General features: G+C 49.6%; 1 protein-coding gene across 2 annotated transcripts in view; it reads left to right on the top strand.

Moving 5' to 3' along the window:
* DOCK2 (dedicator of cytokinesis 2) overlaps positions 1-21,802 on the top strand; it is a 526,535-nt gene that overhangs the window by 389,767 nt on the left and 114,966 nt on the right. Inside the window, exons 45-52 of one of the 2 annotated variants that reach the window (XM_058677931.1) lie at positions 2,537-2,713; positions 4,075-4,158; positions 11,503-11,640; positions 11,961-12,088; positions 13,014-13,185; positions 14,438-14,558; positions 16,361-16,503; positions 17,405-17,968. In XM_058677931.1, coding sequence (XP_058533914.1) covers positions 2,537-2,713; positions 4,075-4,158; positions 11,503-11,640; positions 11,961-12,088; positions 13,014-13,185; positions 14,438-14,558; positions 16,361-16,503; positions 17,405-17,467 — 1,026 coding nt within the window. In that variant the 3' untranslated portion in view covers positions 17,468-17,968. Of the gene's footprint in view, positions 1-2,536; positions 2,714-4,074; positions 4,159-11,502; positions 11,641-11,960; positions 12,089-13,013; positions 13,186-14,437; positions 14,559-16,360; positions 16,504-17,404; positions 17,969-21,802 lie in introns of those variants that run through there. The other variant, XR_009247240.1, reaches the window with a different exon arrangement.

The raw sequence follows: 21,802 nt of genomic DNA, 5'->3' as shown, positions 1-21,802 counted from the left end.
TGGACCTCTCCAATTTCTCACCCCCTCATTCTTCCTGGTTCTTGCTTAGCTGCTCAGTTTTATATAAGAGGGAACAGAGGCCCAAAGTTGGAACTTGAACCATCAAAGCATACAGTGGCAATAGTCAGAGGTCGTGATGCCTATCCTATGAAGCCCATAGGGCCCCTGTGTGTATTTCAGAAAGTGATCATGAAAAATATGAAGTAACTGCCAAGCACCTGGGGTTGTGGTCACTTCCTCCCGCTGGATACCACCACATACCTGCAAACACTTTCACGTTTTTCCCTAATACATCTGCTTTTCATACCAAGTTTGTCAAGAGCTATCATGCCTGTGGTGCTAATAAGATACAGGCTCTACCTAGGAAAGAATCAGAGATAAGAGGGCTTGATGGCAGTTTGATAACAGAGCATGCTTCACATTGTGGGGAGGAGCCTGCTTTTGGACACAGGACCTACCTGGTTCCCTGTCCCACTCCCTCACCATCTGCCCTCTGGTGAGTACTTAAGCTGGCACTGGGGGAGCTAAATGACAGCCTGTATATGATGTGCCCAGCTTGGGCTGGCACACAGAATGGACCCACCCTCTATGTGACTATTCCCCATGATTACGGTCATTACTTTTTGTTTCTGTTACCAACTCCTGACATCCAGGCCTCCCACCAAATGTATAACTCCCATAACTCTGCTCCAAGAAGTATATATTTGGTCTACACAAATGCCCTTAGGTGGGAAACTGAAATCACTTTCATGGTCTGTTCCTGATGGCTCTAAGGAGAATAGAGATTTGGAAATCCAAAAATAGTTTTAAACCTGCAGTGGAAAGCCAATCAATAGGTTTTTCCGTTTGTAATGACTCGCTTGAACAAGTCTCCATAATGTGGCCGGCTATTGTTGGAATCCAGGTGCATGCTGCTGGACTCGGTCCAGGCAGGACTCTGTCCACCCCTCTTGCTGGTCGAGGCCCTGCAGGGTGGATGTGTGCACTTGACACAACCTAGACTGTGAGGGTCATCGTGTGAACTGTGCGTTGCAGCCCCTGCCAAGCCTGGGAACACTCCCTTCCAGTGTAGTGTGTGTGTGTGTGTGTGACAGCAAGAGGTAACAGAGGTGGAGTGAGTCTGCTCCCAGGGACTTCTCAATGACAACAGCAGCCAACTTCAAAACATGAGCAAACACAGGGAAAGGGGCCAAAGAACCTGTAACTCCACTGGGAGGTAAGCAAGTGACTTCAATGATGACCAAGCATGTGGCTGGAACAGCTGGTTGTGTCCCCTCGCATATGCACAGTAGTTGCTAAGAACTGGCAGGTGACACTTCCTAAGGCTCTCGCCGTGAGTCTGACCTGCCGTTGTCTCACTTCATCACTGTCTAGCAGTGACACAGATACTGAGTCACTTCAGCGACGATAAAACTTGGAATCCCTTCCCCCATGAAGTTTGCTCAAATTCCCTGACCTTCCTCCCCAAGCTCCAATCCCATCTTACCAGTGAGTCTTCCCTTGTTAGAAGAACTGCTATGCCCTGTCCTAAAACCTATGCATATTAATATTTGCCAGTAACTCCCTGGAGTGGGTTTTCTCATTGCTCTTTAACTAATAAGACAAGCAAGGCTCAGGAAGGTTAGGAGATTTGCCCTCAGTCACACAGCTAGCAAACCTGTACAGCTGGGAATTCCACTGTTTCAAGTTGTTCAGTAGTTCAAAAGTCGCAAACTATGTTTGGCCTGTGGGCCAAATTCCACCTGCCACCTACTCGTGTGAATAGTTTTGTTGGAATAATCAACTTCATTCATTTACCTATTGCTGGTGGGCTGGCTGCTTTGCCCGGCAGTGGTAGTGGAGCGTAGCTGCAACACAGACCATCTGGCCTGCAAATCCTGAAATATTTACTACCTGGCCCTTTCACAGAAATTGTTTGTGACCTCCAGTTCGGTTTTTAGCTGCAGATTCCATGCTCATGTGAACTGCACAGTCTTGCCAGCTGGCGTTTGGTGGCGCTCTGTTTATGTTGCCTTCTAAGAGGGGTGGGCACAAGTGTTTGTATCGTCTTCCCAACTCCATGGAGTCTACATGGGGACAGTGAGTCCCGGGTCCAACAGCCATTCTTACAATCTACTGTGTGCCAGGCCAAGTGCTCACACCCCAAGCTTTCCCCATCTTTATGATGAATAGCGCCCATGTAGCAGCTACTCAGCCAGCACCTGATGGGTTGACATGGAGTGTGCTTCGCCTTGGCAGTGAAAAAAGCCTCTCTTGGAGCACACTCCACTTCTGAAACCCCAGCAAGTGCCTGCCACTTCCTGCCTCTGCCTCCCCAGAGACAGCCCTTGCTCATGAAGCGGGAAGTTGCCCCCTTCTCTCTCCAGACAACAGCCAGCCCCCAGAGCTCACTAATTACAGCAAGATCCCACTAGTGCTCCACAGGGAGCGTGGTGGCATTTGAATTCCCACCCCAAGTGAAATCAATACGAATAATTATATGTTTGTGAAGTGACCTGCTACAACCCTTTCCTCTCTGTGATGTTGTTTCCAACAGACCACAATTAGTCCCCTGGAGAATGCCATCGAAACCATGTCCGCGGCCAACGAGAAGATCCTGATGATGATAAACCAGTACCAGAGTGACGAGAGCCTCCCCATCAACCCGCTGTCCATGCTCCTCAATGGCATCGTGGACCCTGCAGTCATGGGAGGCTTTGCCAAGTATGAGAAGGTGAGGGGCTATCCCCTCCAGACCCTGGTGTGGGGTCGGGGCAGCTGCCGCTGCATGCCCCTTAGCTTGCTGCACCTGCCCTTCTGCCCACACACTCAACTCTGTTGGGCCTCCTACAGCCCCCAGCCTCAGCAGCCTCCTGTCTACACTGGGCTGCCATCTCCTACCCAACAACTCCTCACCCCATGCCACACTCAGTAATGAGACAGGGAGGGACAGTTTCCTGAGAGCCCCTTACACGACTGGGCAGATGCAGGAAGCTCTACGGAGGAAACATCCTGGGATAGCGGTAAGGCCAATCGCACAGTAGCAAAATCACACATCAAAGTCTACATCCTCTGTGTGAAAATGACACATGCAAGAAAGATGGGATCTGTGAAACTATAGGCAGGGCTGATCGACTCCAAGGGGTTCTGAGGAGGAGTGAGAATCTAGGTGTCCAAATCATGCTTTCCCTTCAGAAAGGCTTATGCATTTGAACCCCAGATTTCATGTTTGAGCCTCTAACTGTCCATGGTAAAAAATAAAATGCCATCAGTTGTATGAGTCACAGTATCCAATGAAGATTTCTAAGATGGGGAGGGAGAGCTTTCTCTGGCATTGAAATCAGACAGAAATTCCTTACTTGGTTTTCAGCTTGCACTTCCTGAATAGACTCCTTATTCTGATAAACCTCACAGTCTGTTGTCTCCCCTATGCTGTCCACTCATGCAGTACTGAGAGTGCAGCACAGCCTCGGGAGGCAGGAAGTCTCTCCCAGCCATCCCCACACACCCGCACAAATTCATCGGTAACCTTTGGCCCAGCCTGGAGGAGTGGTGGGATTTATCTGTCCGTGTGTGTGTGCAGCTGGTAGGGACCTGCGCCTTGGAAAGAGCTGGGTGCCTGCCAGGGTCATTAGCACTGAGGGAAGGCCAAGAGATGCTGGAGTAGCAAGGGCTCAGTTTCTTACAAAGTTCTTTTCCTTTGAGCAATGTTCTCCCACCTGCAGGTACAACTATATCCCCTGCAGGGCTTTGTTAACACATGCCCCCCTTCCTTCCTCCCCATCCCAGTTTCTGATTTGGTAGGTCTGGGTTGGGGTCAGAGAACTTAGATCTCTAATAAGTTCCTGGGTGGTGCTGGTCTGAGGGAACCTCACGTTGAGAACTATTTCCCAACCAAATGTGGTCCACTCCCGGGTGGGTGCTGACCTGAGCCTCTGGGAAACAGAAACAGCATCCGTCCCTGCAGGTTCCAGACATTGCCCCCACCTGCTCTCTGCCCCTCTGAAATCAGATCTCCCTGTGTGCCCACGAGATTGGCCGTGGGATCCACTCCAAATGAACAGTAAACATCAAGTTCCTATCTGCCCTCTCCAGGCCTTCTTCACTGAGGAGTACAGCAGGGACCACCCTGAGGACCAGGAGAAGCTGAGCCACCTCAAGGACCTGATCGCATGGCAGGTAAAGGGACAGAACGTCCACCCTTCTCCTTCTCCCTGGTTCACGTCCCTTGGCTGGCCTCAGGCTGGCATGGCCTGATTCCACATGCCCCTATCTTTCTACTCCTTCACTGACTCTGGCCCACCTGGGCAGGCTTATCTGGGAAGCGAGATTTGGGGCATCTCGCCTTGGGAGTTGCCCAGGTGCCCAGCAGCAGTGCTTGGCAGGGGTGTTGCTAAGATCACTTTATCTGATGGATATCCAACTCAGGAAATGGTTTTTCTCAGTGAGATTAAGATGAAAGCCAGGCCCCCACCGGCTCCCCCACCTCCCCCTCCAGCAGGCACCAGTTGGATTGTAGCATAGCTGGTCCTTCCCATCCCCCCTCCCCCAGTCCCACTGTTCCTTCTTCGGCTGACCCAGTTTGTTGCAGATAATGCTTGATGGATGTCAGGTGGGGAAAGTCGCTGAGGCCTTTGCCTGCTTCTTGCTCGGAGGGTCTGCATCTCACGAGCTACTGCAGTGCTCCAGATCCAAGCCCAGGGACTGGCTGCCTCCTGTCCCTCAGGTCATCTTGTTCTTCTGCATGCTTTCTTTTCTCCCTTCCCTCTCCCTTCTCTCCCCACTCCGCCTCCAAGGAGCAGCCCTTTGCTTCTACGCCTTGGCCTGGCCCCTCTCCTCCCCGTTGCACTCCTCTCTCCAGCTTCCATGCCTCTTCTCCCCTGTCCTTTGTTCTATCCCCCTCTCCCTGCAGAAGAAGCAATCTGCTCAGATCCTGCCCAGGGAAGCTTGTGAAGGAGCTGGCTTCCCCCCACCTCCAGGTGTGTGCAGCCCCCTCCTCTGACACCTGCCAGCTTGGAGCTCACTGCAGACCACGCGCACAGCAGTGCAAAGCCAAGGGGTGGACTCCAGAGGGCAGAGCTGGAGGGGAAGGCAGAGGCAGGCACGAGGGCACATGCATTTGCAGCTGCCTGTCCTCCCTCCCTTCCTTCTTTCCAGTCACTGTGCAAAGAAAAGCCAGCCTTTGTGGAGGGGGAGTTTTTGTTACTCTGGGGAAATCAGGGAGTGAGAAGCATTGGGTGCAGCCTCTTTTCTTAAAATAAGGATTCCTAATTCAGGTCCTGCTCTGCCTCTGCCAATTCATGCAAATTGAGCTTTAAAAATGAAACACTCAGTGCCACACAGATGCACTTTCCTGAGTGCAGGTCACGTGTCTGGAGTTTTCTCTCCAGTTTTACCTTGTGCCACCTGTGAAATCCAAACACTCCCCAAGGTCCCTAGCCTTCTGGAGTCACCATGCCCTTTCATAGGCTCATCATGATGCCCTGCCTCAGCACCCTCCGGAGTGGAAAGCAGGGAAACCAGGCTTTGGTGGGTATTTGTGGGGTGCCAAGGGTCATCCAAATCCATGTAACTGTCGGAGACCACTTTCAACCTGTGCTACTGCCCTGGGCCCCTCCACTGAGTACGTCTACCCATCTGGGAACAGCTTCTACAGGCTGCGGCCACCGCACTTAAAAACTAAACCTCAGTCTCACCGTGCAAGGCTAAAACCGTGTCTTCTAAGAAAATTCCCTCTGCATGTTGGCAGTTACTCCAGGGGCACTACAAGCAAAGAAGGGAGACTTTGAAAGCATTGTATCAAACAGCAGAGCTTCTGAGAGCCCTGAGCTAGATGCCTTTAGACAGCGCCCCCTCGTGGACATCCTCTCTATAGTGGCACTCGGAGTCCTGATGCCTTTGTGCTTGAGAGCCACTTAACCCTCACAGGAGACCACCATGTGTCTCTCACCCAGGGCCTGGGCACACCAACTTTGGGCATCATGCTTGAAAGATACTACCCTTCCTTGTTATGGATGGGGCCTCATTGTTATTTGATCTCATTTATTTGAAATGCAGAGAGGATAAACACATCTGCTAGTTCGCTCCTCAAATGCCCCCCAACAGCTGAGGCTGGGCCAGGCTGAATTCAATAGTCTAAACCTCAGTCTGGGTCTCCCACATGGGTGACGGGGACCAGAGCAGCATGACCTGCTACCTGCCAGGATTCACGTTAGCAAGAGACCGAATCAGAGCAGAGCTGTGCGTCCAAGCAGGCACTGTGACATCAGATGTGGGTATCACTGCTGTGCCAAACACCTGCCCCAACCTTTTACCATTATTGTGCACAACAAATTGGCCTCTCCTCATCCATTCTATGCCACTCATTCTTAGCACCTGTATTTATTAAGCATAGTGCCAGACGACAGGAATACAGTGGTGGATTGTAGAAGGACATTGTGATTTGTAGGACAGCAAACACAGGGTGACAACTGATAGGATATCATTTGTATGAGAACAACTGATTAGATATCATTCGTATAAGAACAACTGATTGCGTATCATTTGTATGAGGATACTTGATTGGATATGCGAAACAAAAAGATAGTTTGAAACAAGGGTATGGAAACAATGGATGGGTTCTGTAGAAAGGTTTATGGGAACTACGCAAGCTCCTCAATACCTCCTCCCTTATCCTGTGTGACTCTCAGTCTATAAAAGCCTGATGCCACTAATAATCTTTGGCTATCTCACCAACACGGTAGTCCATACGTGTTATTATAGGCTCTGTGCACCAAGTCTATCGCTGGAGGACAGCAAACAGTGGATGACATCGGGCCTACTCTTTGCCACTTGAAACTTAATTCTTGATCCAGTCATACCGGCAAATCTACAAACACTCTGGATTTTCCCAAACATGGGAACCTTAGATTTTAGAAGGAATACTCTTGCACCACTGACAACCACACACAGGCTGGAGCTTTCAAGGTACATTTTGTGTGTGTGTTCTCACAGATCCCAAGATGAATATCTTCTTACTGTTTTATTTCCTGTGTAAAGACTTTTATATTAGTTAACATGGAAAAGTGTGTAGAGCAGCTTCTTTTTTTTTCATAAAAATATGCAGCTCACATGGAGTGGGCATTTAGCCTAGAAGTAAGATGCCCGAGTTCCAGGTAGAGCCCAGGTTCAATTCCAAATTCCAGCTCCCGCTCCTAGCTTCCTGCCGAGCCCTAGCCAGTGCGGGCATCTGGAGAATCAACTGACAGATGAGAACTCCCTCCCTCCCTCTTTCACCATTAAGTCAATTAATTAAAAATATATATACTCACCAATTTATTACAAAATATACACCTACTGGACTGCTGCTTCCAAGACAAAGAAATGAAAGTCTGCTTTGACCCCAAGCCAACCATCTACCTCCCTGTAGTCAGCCACTTTCCTGCTTGTGCAATAATAATAATTTCTTTGCTTTTTAAAAAGTTTTATGCCCATTCATTTCTAAAAATATAATACACTTCTGATTATTTATGACATATATATATAAATTGAACCACGTGATGTATATTCTTTTGATCTTATTTTACTTGATGTTATATCTGTGAGATGTATCCAGATTAGCGTACAATGCTATCATCCATTCATTTTGCTACTGTATGCAGCCAGGATAACTGGATAATAGGATGATACCGAAATGTATGAATATATTTTTCTGCTGATGGAGAATTGGGTTGATTACTTAGGGGCTATTATAGGCAATACTGTTCAAGACATTCCGGTGCACATCTTCCTGGTACACATGTATACAGTTTCTGGATATAGCTAGACGTAGAATTGCCTCATCTTATAAGCACATCTATAGACACTGCCAAAGTTCTGTCACCGCAGGTTAGTTTTGCCTGTTCTTGACCTTGCAAATTGCATCATGCAGAGTAATAACGAATCTGGCTTGTTTTGGTCAACGCAATGCACATGTCTAGGTTGTTGCACCTGACTTGACTTTCTTGTCTCTAGTGTTATCTGTTGTACAGATGTACAGTATTCCATAATAGACCCATTGATTTGATCATTCTCCTGATGGTACATATTTGTGTTGTTTTACCTTTTGTGTATCATGGGTGGCCTTGCATTGAACCTTGCGGTTCCTGTCCCTTGTGGACCTAAGCAGTCCATTCACTCAGTGTACTTGTGTATTTATATATATAAATCAGTGAGATTGCTGGATCTCATGCAGTTAACCTCACTGTGTCCAACACACTTCCAAAGTAATTGAGCCCGCTTCCACTCCAGTCAACAACTTCCCAGAGTCTGAACTGCTCTTGACATGTGAAGACTGGATAGACAAATCCTTCTAACTTTACTCCTCTGGTGGCATCCGTTTTGTTGAGACTCTCTTTTCCCTCATGAGTGGTGGTGTTAGCACTGTTCATATTAGCTAATTGGATAATGCGTCTGTGAAACACTTATTCAAATCCTGTATTAAATTACCCATTTACTATTGATTTATAGGTGTTTGCCTACTTGAGATATAAATCTTTTGCCAAATATATGTGTAGCATAAATCTTTGTGCAGTCTGTGGCTTGTCTGCTTACTTTTTTTTTTCTTGAAGACAAACAGAGAGAGAAAGAGGGAGACAGAGAGAGATCGTCCGTCTGCAGGTTCACTCACCACATGTCTGTAACAGGCAGGGCTGGACCAGACTTCATCCATGAGACTAAAACTCCAGCTGGGTTTCCCATGTGAATGGAGACCACCTGCAAGCCCTCACCTGCAGCTTCTCAGGGTACATGTTAGAAGGAAGATGGACTGGAAGCAGGGTAGCTGGGACTTGAACCAGGCCACTGCATTGTGGGATGTGGACCTCCCAAAAGGCAGCTTACCCACTGCACCAAGCATGGGCTCTTGCTTGGTTTCTTAAGGATGTGTTTTCATGAAGAGAGCTTGTAATTTGAGTGAGATCAGTATTTTCTTATTTTAAAATGAATAACACTTTGTGTCATCTTGAAGAACTCTCTGGGAGCCAGCTCCACAGCTTAGTATGCCAAACCTTACCTGCAGCGCTGGCATCCCAGATGGGCATCAGTTTATGTCCTAGCTGCTCTATTTTGACTTCTGCTCTCTGCTTCTCAACTGGGATTGCCCAAGTCTTAAGGCCCCAGTACACATGTAGGAGACCTGGAAGAAGCTCCTGACTTCCAGCTTTGGACTGGTCCGGCTCTGCTCATCACAGCCATTTGGGAGTGAATCAACAAATAGAAGATCTCTCTCTCTGTGTCTCTCTGTGTTTCCTTCTCTCTGAAATTCCGTCTTTCAAATAAAAGATAAGTAAAAAAGAAATCTCTAGCAGTGGGCATTTGCTGAAGTGATTAAGACACTGCTCATGGTTTGGAGAAGTTTTTATGTAGTTGGTGTTTGTTTATCTCTAAATGTTTGCTAGAATTTAATTGGTCAGTGAAGCTATATATGTCAGAAGTGTTTTAAAATGTGCATTTATTTCTTTAAGAATTGTCAGGTTTCACATTCCATTTATATCTTCTTAGTAAACTGTTTTTCTAGCGATTTGTTCATTGTATCTAGGCACTGCATGTAGTGTCATAAACGTTTTTATATAGCCTTGTATGATCGTTTCTGATGTTTGTGCTTCCTGTAGCAACACTTTTCAGTTCCAGTGTTTGCATTGATGCATTCTGTGTTTACGTGGTCAGTACTTTTATTGTTATCATTGTTCTGTCTTTCCAAAGACTCAGCTGATGACTTTGTTGTTGTCCTATTGGGTTTGTTTTCCTTTTCACTCGTGTCTACTTTTCTTGTTTCTTCCTTTTGCTCTCTTTGGGTTTAATTTGCTTTAAATCTTTTTAAATGTAATTGTGCTAATAATTTGAGAAAAATGGTTCATCAATTTTATGTCTTTTCTAATACGTAAAACTAAAGCGATAAATGTCTCTGTTTGCAACATGCATTGTATCCAACTTCTTTTTAAATGTGATATTCCCATTGTCATCCTTCAGTGTTGCCTTTTTCTTATGAATAGAGAATCTCTTTTGTTTGAATATTCATTAAATTTAAAAAAATAATATTTTGTTTGGCACTGTGCATTCTGTTTCTTGCAAGCATGCACATTCATTCCTTTGTGTTTTTTCCTCCTCTACTTTTTTTTTTTTAATCTGTTGGCTGCTGCCTTTGTCTCTCGTATTGGAGACTTTTCCTCCATGTTCTGGTGATTCTTAGTAGTCCCCGCATAGTTAAGAGTGAGGCTAAGTAGAAATTTGTGCACAGGAGACAGGGCCTTGGCAGCTAAATGGCTTGGCTCTGGAATAACTGAATGGACCACAAACATCTGTATCAACGTAGATCTTTCCCATTATGTTACAGGAAGATAATCTCAGCTGTTGCTATGCTGCTGGAAATGCAGGAATTAGGAAGTAAAAATCTCACTATCTTTGCACAAACTTTCCCTTCAACCCCTTATTTCCAGTCTGGCTCCTCATCTCAACCATTCTCATGCCCTGGACCTGAGCCTCTTGCATCTTATACTAGTTACACTAGAGTTGAGCTCTGTGTAACACTTGGCTACACAGTGAAGTGATGGGCACCTGGTGATCCAACTGCTCCTCGGGCGGGAGTTGAGTCCATTCCTCTGGGTTCAGCCCCTCGACTCGCCTCACCCCATCGTTTTGATGGTACCTGGTACCTGTAACCACTGAGGCCCTCCTGGCTTCCTAGGGGCTGATGAGCCACTTCTGTTGCCATCTCCCTCCTGGGCCCTGAAAGGACCGTTTCCATTCTCCACCCACCAGAACACAGCTATCTCTGGGGTTCTTATAAGATTTCACTGTCTCTTGCACCTGTTGTTTCAGGGAGACCTCCAAAAAGAGGTAGAAATGTCTGTGTCACCTTCATGGAAGTGTCACATATCTCCTCCAAATAACCCATGCTTTTTTCCTTTCCATCCGTGGCTGTTTCCCTGGGGCCACACAACTGACCTTCCCAGCTCTGCTGCCTCCCCGAAGTATCTTCCCATGTGGGCAGTATTCACCGACTCCCTGTGTGGATGAGTGAGACTTCAGCACCCTCGCACCCTTCCTCCCCTCGTTCCTCATCTTCCTAAGGTTTTCATGTCACATTCTAAAAGTCGTTTGTTGATTGACTTTATGGTTTGAACACATTCATCGCTTTCCAGATCCATGTGAAGTTTCATTGGACAGCCCTGATTTAAAATGAGGCTGGGGCCACTCCTCCTTGGCTTCTTAACTCTTCCCCTGTCTCCCAGCTTCGAACATTCCCTCTTTCCCTGCATCCTGTACCTCAACTGATTTCTGCAAAGAAAAGGTTTCCCCAGGGTGGACTGTAATGGGGTGGGAGGAACCAACCCTTCTAGGGACAGTTGAAGGTCTTGCTCCCTCCTCAGAGCAAGCCCCAAGGATATAGTTCTCCAACAGGGTGCCCTATGTGTGGCACTGTCAATGAATTCTGACTTGATCTAAGCCAATTTGTTGGGCTGGGTTCTAATCAAACCTTGGCTCATCACTTGCTGTTTCTTCCAGATCCCCTTCCTGGGAGCTGGGATTAAGATCCATGAGAAAAGGGTGTCAGAAAACCTGCGGCCCTTCCACGACCGAATGGAGGAATGCTTCAAGAACCTGAAAGTGAAGGTGGAGAAGGAGTATGGCGTCAGAGAGATGGTATGGTGGTCCCTAGAACCGGAAGAGGGTGAAATGAGGCAGGGGGTACCCAGAAAAACCGATTGCTTCAGAAGAGGAAGGACTTGTGCAGTCCAGACCCTGATATCCATGGGGCATTCCAAAGACTTAGAAATAACCTCCCAGGACCAGGAACAAACACTGGGCAGGTTTCTTTGCTCTGCAAAAAGGCCCTGGCCTGAGCCAGGTGCCCTGCTTAGCCTCCCTGTGCCATCTGACCCAGGAGCAGAGCCTGGCAATAGGAGAGCTGAGGCCAGGTGACCCAAGCTCCACCACTAATCTCACCGTTTTTCCACCCACAGCCTGACTTCGACGACAGGCGCGTGGGCAGGCCCAGGTCCATGCTGCGCTCCTACAGGCAGATGTCAATCATTTCTCTGGCTTCCATGAATTCTGACTGCAGCACGCCCAGCAAGGCTACCTCTGAGAGGTCAGTCCCTGTTGCCCAGGCAGCCTCCCTGGTCTGAAGCCTAAAACACCTCCCTCCTCCTGTTTCTTCTCCAGCAGCCTCCTTCTACCTCGTCTTAATCCATTTCTGCTTCAAAGCCTTTCCCCCATCCACAGTGTCACTAAACCCTTGCCAAGACCCCACAAGCTGCTGTGCCCGGTACATCTTTTCAAGGAACACTGGTGATTCATACAGCTAGAGGAAGCTTTTTTCTGAGGACCCAGCAGAACTCACCTGCAGGTCTCAGGCTCCCAGGCCAGTGGTCTCAGAGCCAGCTGTTCGTCATCCCTGCATTCATCTGGAATCTTCTCACCCCTGCCAAGAGCAATTCCCTCCCCAGGAAGCTCCCTCAACGGAGATGAGATGTCCCATCTCAATTCCTTCTACCCTCACCCACACATCTATCGGGGTCCTCCCTGCCTTCTCCACCTTCTACATTGCTGGACGTCCCATGGCTGCACTAGGCCCAACTCAAATAAGCAGCTCTCATCACTTTGCAAATGTGCTAATGCTCCCTCAAACCTCATCTCATGGCCATTCTCCGTGGTGGCTACAGAAACCCACCACTCCCCAAAGAAGGAAGGATGGTTTGGAACATTTGAGTAATTTATCCAGACTCATTCAACTAAGAAGTGGCAGTGCCTGGATTTGAACCCAATTCCATATTTCATCCAGTGCTATATCCTAATGAACATCTTTTTTTTTTTATGACATGTCCCTTTTAATCTCCTGTCACTCTGCATTTCCAAATGTGAGCACTATAAGTTTGCCACCAGGTGGGCCGAGCCACCTTGCCAGTGATAGCTCAGAGAGCAGGAAGGTTCCTTTGAGTGCCCAGTGGTCTCTGCGTGGCAGCTACAAGGCAGCCTGAGCTGCAGTTCCCAACACTGTACCTCTCGCTCTTCAGCTTTGACCTGGAGCTGACAGCGCCCAAAACTCCTAGGGCGGAGCAGGATGAGCCCATTTCCCCAGGGAGCACTCTGCCCGAGGTCAAGCTACGGCGCTCCAAGAAGAGGTCGAAGAGGAGCAGCGTAGTGTTCGCGGACGAGAAGGCAGTGGCTGAGTCGGAACTGAAGCGGGTGAGCGGGTCGCCTCCCCACACACAGCCAGGCGTGGCACCCAGGCTGTCCCACAACCTTGCTTCCGTGGGGTAGTGGGTGCCATGGGGCAGCATGCAGAGAGCAGAGAGGGGTAGCCTGTGCCCACGGTGCCCATGCAGCTGAGATGTCCGGGACACAGCAGATCTGGGACTTGAACTCAGATGATCAGACTCCAGGGCCTTTGTGTGTCTTTTCGCCATCGCAAAGGACTTTGCATGGCTAGGGACAAGGATCTTGTCAGCCATGGAAGAGAATGGCAGCCCACCCGATACTGGGCTATGCATTTTTCTGTCCTCAGACCCAGGATATATTTGTTTGTTTGACGAGCAGAGCATCAGATAGAGGGAAGGACATGGAAGACATTTGCTGGTTCATTCCCCAGATCGTCAGAATACCCAGGGCTGGACCAGCTCCAAGCCAGCAACCCACAACTCCATCTGGGCCTCCCACACAGGTGGGAGGACTTGGACCATCCTGCACTGTCTTCCCAGGCACATTAGCATGCAGTTGGGTGGAAGTGGAGCAGCTGGGGCAGAAACCAGCACTCTGCTACGGAGTGTGGGCATCTTAAGCAGCAGAATAACTTGCCGTGCCACAGTCCTGCCTAGCGGGCCCTTTCCACCCTCTGGCGTCCAAGGCAGCACTGAGCTCCCGCTGTGCACCAGGAGCCCAGGGGGCAGTGCAGAGATGAAAAGCTCACCACCCTGGCTTTGAGAGCTTAAGTGTTGGTCACCAATAACCATGAGAATAATGAGACTGGGGATCAGGCAGCCCTGGCTTCAAACCTAGTGTCACCCTTAGAAGTAATATTTGGTAGGAATGGTCTGGAAACCCAGAAGGGAGAGGAGAGATGGACTTTCCTGGCAAGGGAGGGATGCCAGGTGCAAGGTCATGTGCCTGCTGGAGTGTTTGAGGTGGTCCAGTGGACCCTGGAAGCCACTTATGTGTAGGAAGGAAAATGATAGAAATGTTTTCTGCATCTTGCAATTCTGAGGAGCACCATTTACGTGACAGTCTGAATTAACGTCCCATCACCACTCCCTGGAGTTGTATGGTGTGCAAGCTGTACAACCATACATGGCTAGTGGGCGTGGAATACCTAAAGCAAAACAGATACAAACAGAGCTGGGTATATAGAATCCAGCCCAAGTCTTTGTTCTCAACCTTACAGGTCCCATCTCTAAGCCTCCATGGTGTGTGTGTGTGTGTGTGTGTGTTTGTATTCATGCAGCTCTCCAGGAAGCATGAGTTCATGAGTGATACAAACCTCTCGGAGCACACAACTGTCCCCCCCAGAGCATCTGTCCTGTCCCAGATGAGCTTCGCCAGCCAGTCCATGCCCACCATCCCAGGTAAGTGCTCTGCCCCCACCTGCATGGGGAAGTACGGGCCACCAGCCCAGCAGGAGGAGGATGGGTGGGGACCATGTCGCACAGCAGAGAGGGCCAGCCATCCTGGGTGCTCGGGGCTCTGCTCTCCATGTCCATAGTCTATTCTCATTACCATCACCCCCCACTTGGCAAAGTTCCCCCACCAGCTCTTCTGGGGCTTGGGACAAATTTACTGCCTTTGTCCCGTATGTGGCACTACAGTGTCTGTCATCCAGGACCGCCCCAGGCCAGAAGCCTGCGCTGGTATGTTCATCCAGCCTGCGGCTCCTTGGAAGTCGTCCTTGGACTCGCAGAAATTGCCAACCCACTGTGGAGGATCTGGTATGGAAATGTTCCCCGGATCCCTCCCCTGACACATTCCTGCTGCGGTGTGGAGGTTCCCAGACACAGCGACTCTTGCAAATGCACACAGTAGGGACCCTGGGGTCCTAACAGGGGCCTGGCACAGCTGAGAGTTGCCAGTCCTCCTGGCTTCCTGCTCCACCCAGACTCTAGCTGCCAAGGGCCAGGCAGAGTTGCTGTGGCCCCAGTGCAGTGGGCAGGCGACTCACTGCAAAGACACCTGTCGTTGCTAAGGGTCATTGCTAAGGACCAGCTGGTACCAGGCCCTGTCCTAACTGCCACTCCTTCATTGCTTCGCCTACATCACAGCGCATTTGTATGAACCGGATAAAGTTGTTTGCCCATTGTATGGATGAGGAAACTGAGGCACCAGGGATGTCAGGCTCCTGCTTGTCACTGGCTGCAAGATAGCAGAGGTCAGAAGCAAGGCCCTGAGAAGGGCTGAGCTGTGCTGTGCAGGCAGCTCCCCTGTGCAGGCACGGCTGTGGTGTCTGAGCCAGTGCAAGCTGTTCCCTTCTCACAGCCCTGCAGCTCCATGTTCTTAGTGCTGTTGTTTTGTTTTGTCTAAAGATCCACTTTATTTATGCAAAAGTCAGAAATGCAGAGAGAGGGAGACAGAGAGAGAGCCTCACGTGACCACAATATCAATGCTGTGCCAGACCAAAGCCAGGAGTTTCATCTGTGTCTTCACATGGGTGCCAGGGACCCAGACATGTGAGCACTTTCTTCTGCTTTTTCCAAGTGTGTACACAGGGAGCTGGAGTGCAGCTGGAACTCCAGCCTGACACTCATAGGGGATGTGGGCATTGCAGGCAGCTGCGCTTTACCTGCTATGCCACTGCCCTGACCCCTTACTGCTGTTTCACAATGAGAATCTAGACAGTCAGAGGGGTTGCTGGATTTTCAGTTCTCTCTGGCTCCAGGCTGGGACTGTCATCAGTGAGCAAGCCCACCTCTGCTCCAGGCAATGCCAAATGGGAGACTGTCTCCCCACTGTCCTCTGCCATGGCTGAGAGAAGAGTAGCAGGTTGTTGGTCTTTGGATGGAAAGGAAGAGCAAGTTCACCCTGGAGCCAGGGCCCTGTAATCCCCGAGTCAGGCCCTAGGTAGTAAGGAGACATCGCCCCCAACTCAGCCCTCAGGTTTCCATTCCAGATGCTCTTGGACAGAACTTTGACCAGATGCCAGGAGGCAGAGCCGCTGCTGTGAGGTTGGCAAGCCTCGCCAGGGAGGACAGCTTCAACTCCCCCTGGCATGGTAGCAAACAGTCCTCCCGCCTCTGCTTGGCACACACACTATGTGATGTGGAGGCTGGCTCTGCCCCCTGCCCGCCTCCCTTCTACTTCCCCCAAGTCATCCTGGGTGCTATGGGCACGGCCTCCTCCCCACCCCCTCATGTCCTCATCTCCATTCTCCTTCCAGCTCTCACGCTCTCCGTGGCTGGAGTGCCGGGGCTGGACGAAGCCAGCACATCACCACGCCTCAGCCAGACCTTCCTCCATTTCTCAGAGGGCGACAAGAAGACACTCAAAAGGAAGAAAGTCAACCAGTTCTTCAAGACAATGGTGAGGACACAGAACAGGTGGAAAAGCAGGAGGATGTGGGGAAACAGAAAATGAGAGTGCATGTGCAGTTGGTGTGCGTGCACTGTGTGTGTGTGTGTGTGTGTGTGTGTTCACTGTGTGTGTGCGCACCGTGAGTACTGCGTGCACTGTGTGCTTGGTTGTGCATATATGTGTCTACATGGTCATTCCCAAGTTAACACGATCAGGGAACCTTGAGTTCCGGGACACTGTCCGGTAATGCCCAGAATGCATTGAGGCCCCTCTAGCTAGAAATGAGCCCCAGCTGGGAAGGCATGCGGGGGCCCGAGACCTCACAAGCGGTAGGTGACCGGTCCTTGTCTACCCTGCCAGAGACGCTCCCACTCAAGCCCCAAGAGTTAGCCGTCTTAGGAGACTGAAAGTGCTTTGCTTCTCTGTGGGAGCATCATTCTATTCAACTTCTATTACAGAGTCGGATACATTAAAAGTTAGTTTCCAAGCACTGACTCCAAGTCCCATTTCCATGGTGACGTGCCTGTCTGCCCAAGGTCAAGAGGCAGTGTGTCACATAGGGCCCTCAAGGTAACAGCCAGTCAGCTCTGTGCTGCTGTAACAATCAGACTATGTATCAGACATCATGCTTAGCACTTGCCAAGCATTAGCCTGTTTGATCTTCCCACTGTGCTGGGAAGGACTGTGTCAAGCTCACAGAGCTAAGTTTAATGCCTGCTCTGTGCAAAGTTAGTGCTGGAACCACTGCCCCGTACCGTATTACCGGCCAAGCGCAAGGTCAAAGCAGCTCTTTGTAGCTACCCTCCCCCACCCGCCCCACCTCCCTGCAGTGATCAGGCCCAGGAAGCAGCACAGTCATGCTCCTGAAGTACCAGCATGCTCATCTGTCTGTTCCCTCTCCCCCCACAAGCTGGCCAGCAAATCGGCTGAAGAAGGCAAGCAGATCCCGGACTTGGTGCCTTCTGACATGTGAGATGCTGCTGGCCACAGCTGCCCTGGGGAGCCAGAAGGAGAGAGGCGGGGGCAGCATGGCACCCTGAGACTTTGGCGAGAGGGGAGACTGTTTCCATCTGTTGCCCTCGCTTCAAGGAACCCTGGGACCAGCTGGCTTCCAGAACTTGAAGGGCAGCTGAGTTGGCATGACCTGGGGCCATGACAATAATGGTGGATGGAGAAAACCCCTCTGTGGATTCTGTCTTGAGGCCCCGGTGGGATGCAGTCCCCAGCATCTTGGACACATCTGTTTGAGGCCAGGTTCTTAGGTATAAGGAGATCTTATTCTTATTTCATTTTTTCCCCGAAATCCTAGCACTTAAAGGAAGAACCTTTCCATCAGTCTTTTTTATTTTATTTTTGGTTAACAGTTTTGTACTTGATATTTTCTTATACAACCTGATGGTCTTTTCTCTAGCGGATCATCTCAGAGGTGTCGTTGTTTCTTACCGACAATAAAAGTGGTCCGTGGCTCATGAAAGCCTTGTTGTCTAATTCCATCGGCTGAATCCATGCATTCCAGGACTGACCAGGAAGCTCCCCACGAGGGAGGGAGGCAGGCAGGCAGGCAGGCCAGCCTGGGGCTGCGGTGCTCTGAAGGGGCCTGGTGCTCTGAAGGGACCTGGGACGTGACGCTGGATATTGCTCACCTCATTCATGTCACCTCCCCTGCTCCGCCAGAATCTTCTCCACGTCTCTGCTGCCTGGGGTGCACGCAGGCTGGGAAAATTGTCCCTGTAATTTGCCTTGTGTGGTCTGAGCAATGGAGATATTCAAGCCACCTTTCTCCTCTCTAGAAAGAGATGGCAAAACCTTCCTAAGCATGATCAGCTTCCAAACATCCCCAGTGGAGTACTAGGGAGTTAGGGTAAGAGATCTGAGGGCCCATGGACACGTGGTCCATTACACCACAGCGCCAGCCCCACATGGGTTAGTCTTTTAGCAGAACACGAGAGCCTGATCTCATTTCAGTTAGGCTGTCTTCAGGTTGAAGCCCCATCTGGCGCTTTGCCAGGGGAATCCCAGATGCTGCTGTTGCATGGCAACCATAGCAATGCCAGGAGCGGTGACGGCAAGGAGTCGCTGTGGCGATAGTCACCACTCCCGAGGCATAACGCTATGCATCCCTACCGCAGATCCCCAGCCTAAAGACACATACTAGGATCCCAGTCACATTGATGTGAAAACCTAGCATCTCAGTCCATTTTCTGCTGTTTGACTAAATAGTCAAGATTTTGTATTTATACGGAAAACAAGTTATGGCATGGAGCCTGTGTTATGGCTCAACAAGCTAAGCTTCTGCCTGCAATGCTGGCATCACTTATCAGAGTATCAGTTCAAGTCCCTGCTGCACCACTTTTGATCCAACTCTCTGCTAGTGCACTTGGGAAAGCAGTGAAGGGTGGCTCAACTGCTTGGCCCCCTTCTCCCACATGGAGTTCTGGGTTCGTGGCTTCAGCCTGGCCAGTGGCAGCCGTTACAACTATTTGGGGAGTGAGCCAGAGGGTGGAAAATCTCTTTCTTTCCCTCTCATACTCACACGCTGTTTCAAGTAGATAAAAATAGATCTCTTAGAAAACATATGTCACAATTTTGAAGACTTGGGAATCTACTAGGAAGGTTCCCACATCTGCCAAGCAGCTGGTGAGGGCCATCTGGCCACATTACAGGGGGAACAGCTGCCTGTGTGCCCTGCTTCCTTATTGTAACCTCAGAGTTCTCCACTTCCGAGGGCACTCCAATTCCCCGTGGTCTCCTTGGCAGTTGGGATGTAGTCCTTGGTGCCCGTACTGATAGTCCTTGGTGAGGATCCGGGAGTCTTCAGGGTTGGGATACAAGCCTCCTCCAGTCCACCTGCTCCACTCTGGGGTCCTCCCCGCCATAGAGCCTTATCTTTAAAGGTAGAGTGGAAGTTGTCTTTCTTGGGCTTATGTCAGAAGCAGAAGGGAAATGGAGGGAAATAAAGAACCTCCCAAACATATAGAGTCATGCCATGTTATGGCCCCCAGACATAAACATATCATATCTGCGTGCCACTCATTGGAATCCAGGCTGGCTCAGCTTGCTCATCCCAGCTCCAGTTCCCTAGGAAACAGACCCTCAGTCAGTGAGTGATTGTCCATGCATGTCTGAGGGCTGTGCAGTTCTAAGGGAGTAAGACAGAATAGAAAACAATAGAAGTTGAGCATTTGCTGGGCTGCACTCTACAGGGCACAGAGAGACTCAGCTTGTGGAGCAGCACTGAGCAGGATGTCTTTGGACAGTGTATATGGAGCAACCTTGTCCAGGAACAACCAGAGGAAGAAGCACCTGGCTACCCAGCTGGCTCCCTAGCTCAACTTCCTGTTCCTCACTGCTTAGGTGCCACCTTCTTGGGGCTTAACTCCCCAGTCTTATCCTCTAACCCTGCTGCATGAAAAACTAGGTCCTGCGTCTCTAGTGTGGCATTATCTTCAAATGAAAGAAACCAGAAATACGGGTCACAAAACCAGTTGTATTAGCTCTGTAAAGGGGAAGATGGAGCTTTCCTGGAGCAACAAATGGCCTACCCCCTTGTGATGGGGCTGTCTGAGCCTTCACAGAGTCAATTGATTGCAGCAGGAAACCACAATGTCTGAGGAACCCGAGAAGGTTGGAGATCGTCTATACACTCAGGGCCTCACATGCCCTTCCTGTATATCCTTTGCTGGTGCTACCAACGGATCGCCAATAGTGTGTGCATGTGTGTGTGTGTGACATCCAGTGCCAATCAGCCACAGTTCTTTGCAAGGTAGTCACCGGTCGCCAGTTGCTCTTTCCCATATGAAACAAGACAAGAGGACTTATGAGAAAATTCACAGTCACTGCAGCAACTGGGTCAAGATTCATCCTTCTTCCCCAGCTAAGTTTCTCTGACTCACCATCAGCACTTCATCCTCTCTGGGTCTCCTGCTGGACTTCCTTCCCCATAAATCCATCCATTCCAGGACTGACCAGGAAGATAGAACCACTAGGAAAGGGACCACTGAACTGGGTTCCAGACATGCCCCTTCCTGCTCCTTTCATGTCATTACTGCCTGGGCTGTCATGGGATTGGGGAGCATGAGAAGCCCCAGTCATAGCTTAGTGCCGTCCTACGTCCAGGCCAAAGTGTCTCCTCTGTTCCCACCTTGTTACCACGCTATGGATTAATTTGTATATTCCCCAAAATTGTATATTGAAGTCAGAACACTGAGGACTTCAAGGTGTGACATTATATGTGTAGAGGGGGCATTTAAATAGGTCATAATGTTACCCTGAAGTCATTGGGCTGGATGCTATGCGCTCTGACTGTTATCCATCTACAGAGAGAAAAAATCTAGATACAAACACACTGCCGAGGGAGAATATCATATGAAGCTGAAAGCAGAGGTCATGTTGGTTTATCTACAAGCCATCTACAAGCAAAGAAATGCCAGAGGGAGCCAGCAGTCCCCAGAGGCTGGTGGAGCCAGGAAACAAATTCTGCTTCGCAGCCCACAGAAGGGACTCACCCTGCTGACCACCTGGACCACAGTCAGAACTTCAACTTCCAGGACAGTGAGACTGTACATGTCTGTTGTTTAAGCTACCCAGCTTGTGGCTATGTTTTTAGGGCTATTTCCTGTTTAAATGTGTATTTCTAATTTCTTTTCATCTACTTGAAATGGGTAGAAAGAGTCTATCACTGGCTCAATCTCCAAATGTCCACAACAACTAGGGCCAAGCCAGCCCCAGACTAGAAGCCCAGAATTCCATCTAGGTCTCCCAGGTGTGTGAGCCGGCCTCAGCTGCATCTCACGGTACCCAGCTAGCAGGAGGCTGGATCAGAAACAGAGCAGCTGGCACTCAAACCAACATTCCAACATTCCAGTATGGGATTGCAAGTGTCCCAAGCAGTGGTCTAACCATTGAACCACAACACCCACCCTGAGATTTATTTTCCTTCTACCAGCCCTAGCAACCTAATATAGAACAAGACTTAGAACCAGATAACACCCCAAAATACAGGGATAGGAAGTGTCAATGAATTCCACAGATGAGTCATTGGGTATGACATTAAGAAGGGTTTCTGCTACTGGCACCACTCAGATCCCAGCTTTGGAAACTCTGGGAGACTTAGTGTCATATATTGCCTGTGGCTCTGTACACCTGCTGTACTCTGAAGGACAGCTCCCTGGCCTTGGAACACTGCTCCCCAGTGGTGCACTGGCTGGGATCCAATCCACCGCTGGATCATGTGGGCTCCTTCTGGGTGAGGAGGAGGTTTATAACAGAGCTTGAAGGATCCAATGGCTGAACCCACTGCCCAGTCTTT

The sequence above is a fragment of the Ochotona princeps genome, chromosome 19 (genome assembly GCF_030435755.1).
Source record: "Ochotona princeps isolate mOchPri1 chromosome 19, mOchPri1.hap1, whole genome shotgun sequence".
NCBI classification, from domain to species: Eukaryota; Metazoa; Chordata; class Mammalia; order Lagomorpha; family Ochotonidae; genus Ochotona; species Ochotona princeps.
This window is presented reverse-complemented; position numbering and strand designations above follow the sequence as displayed.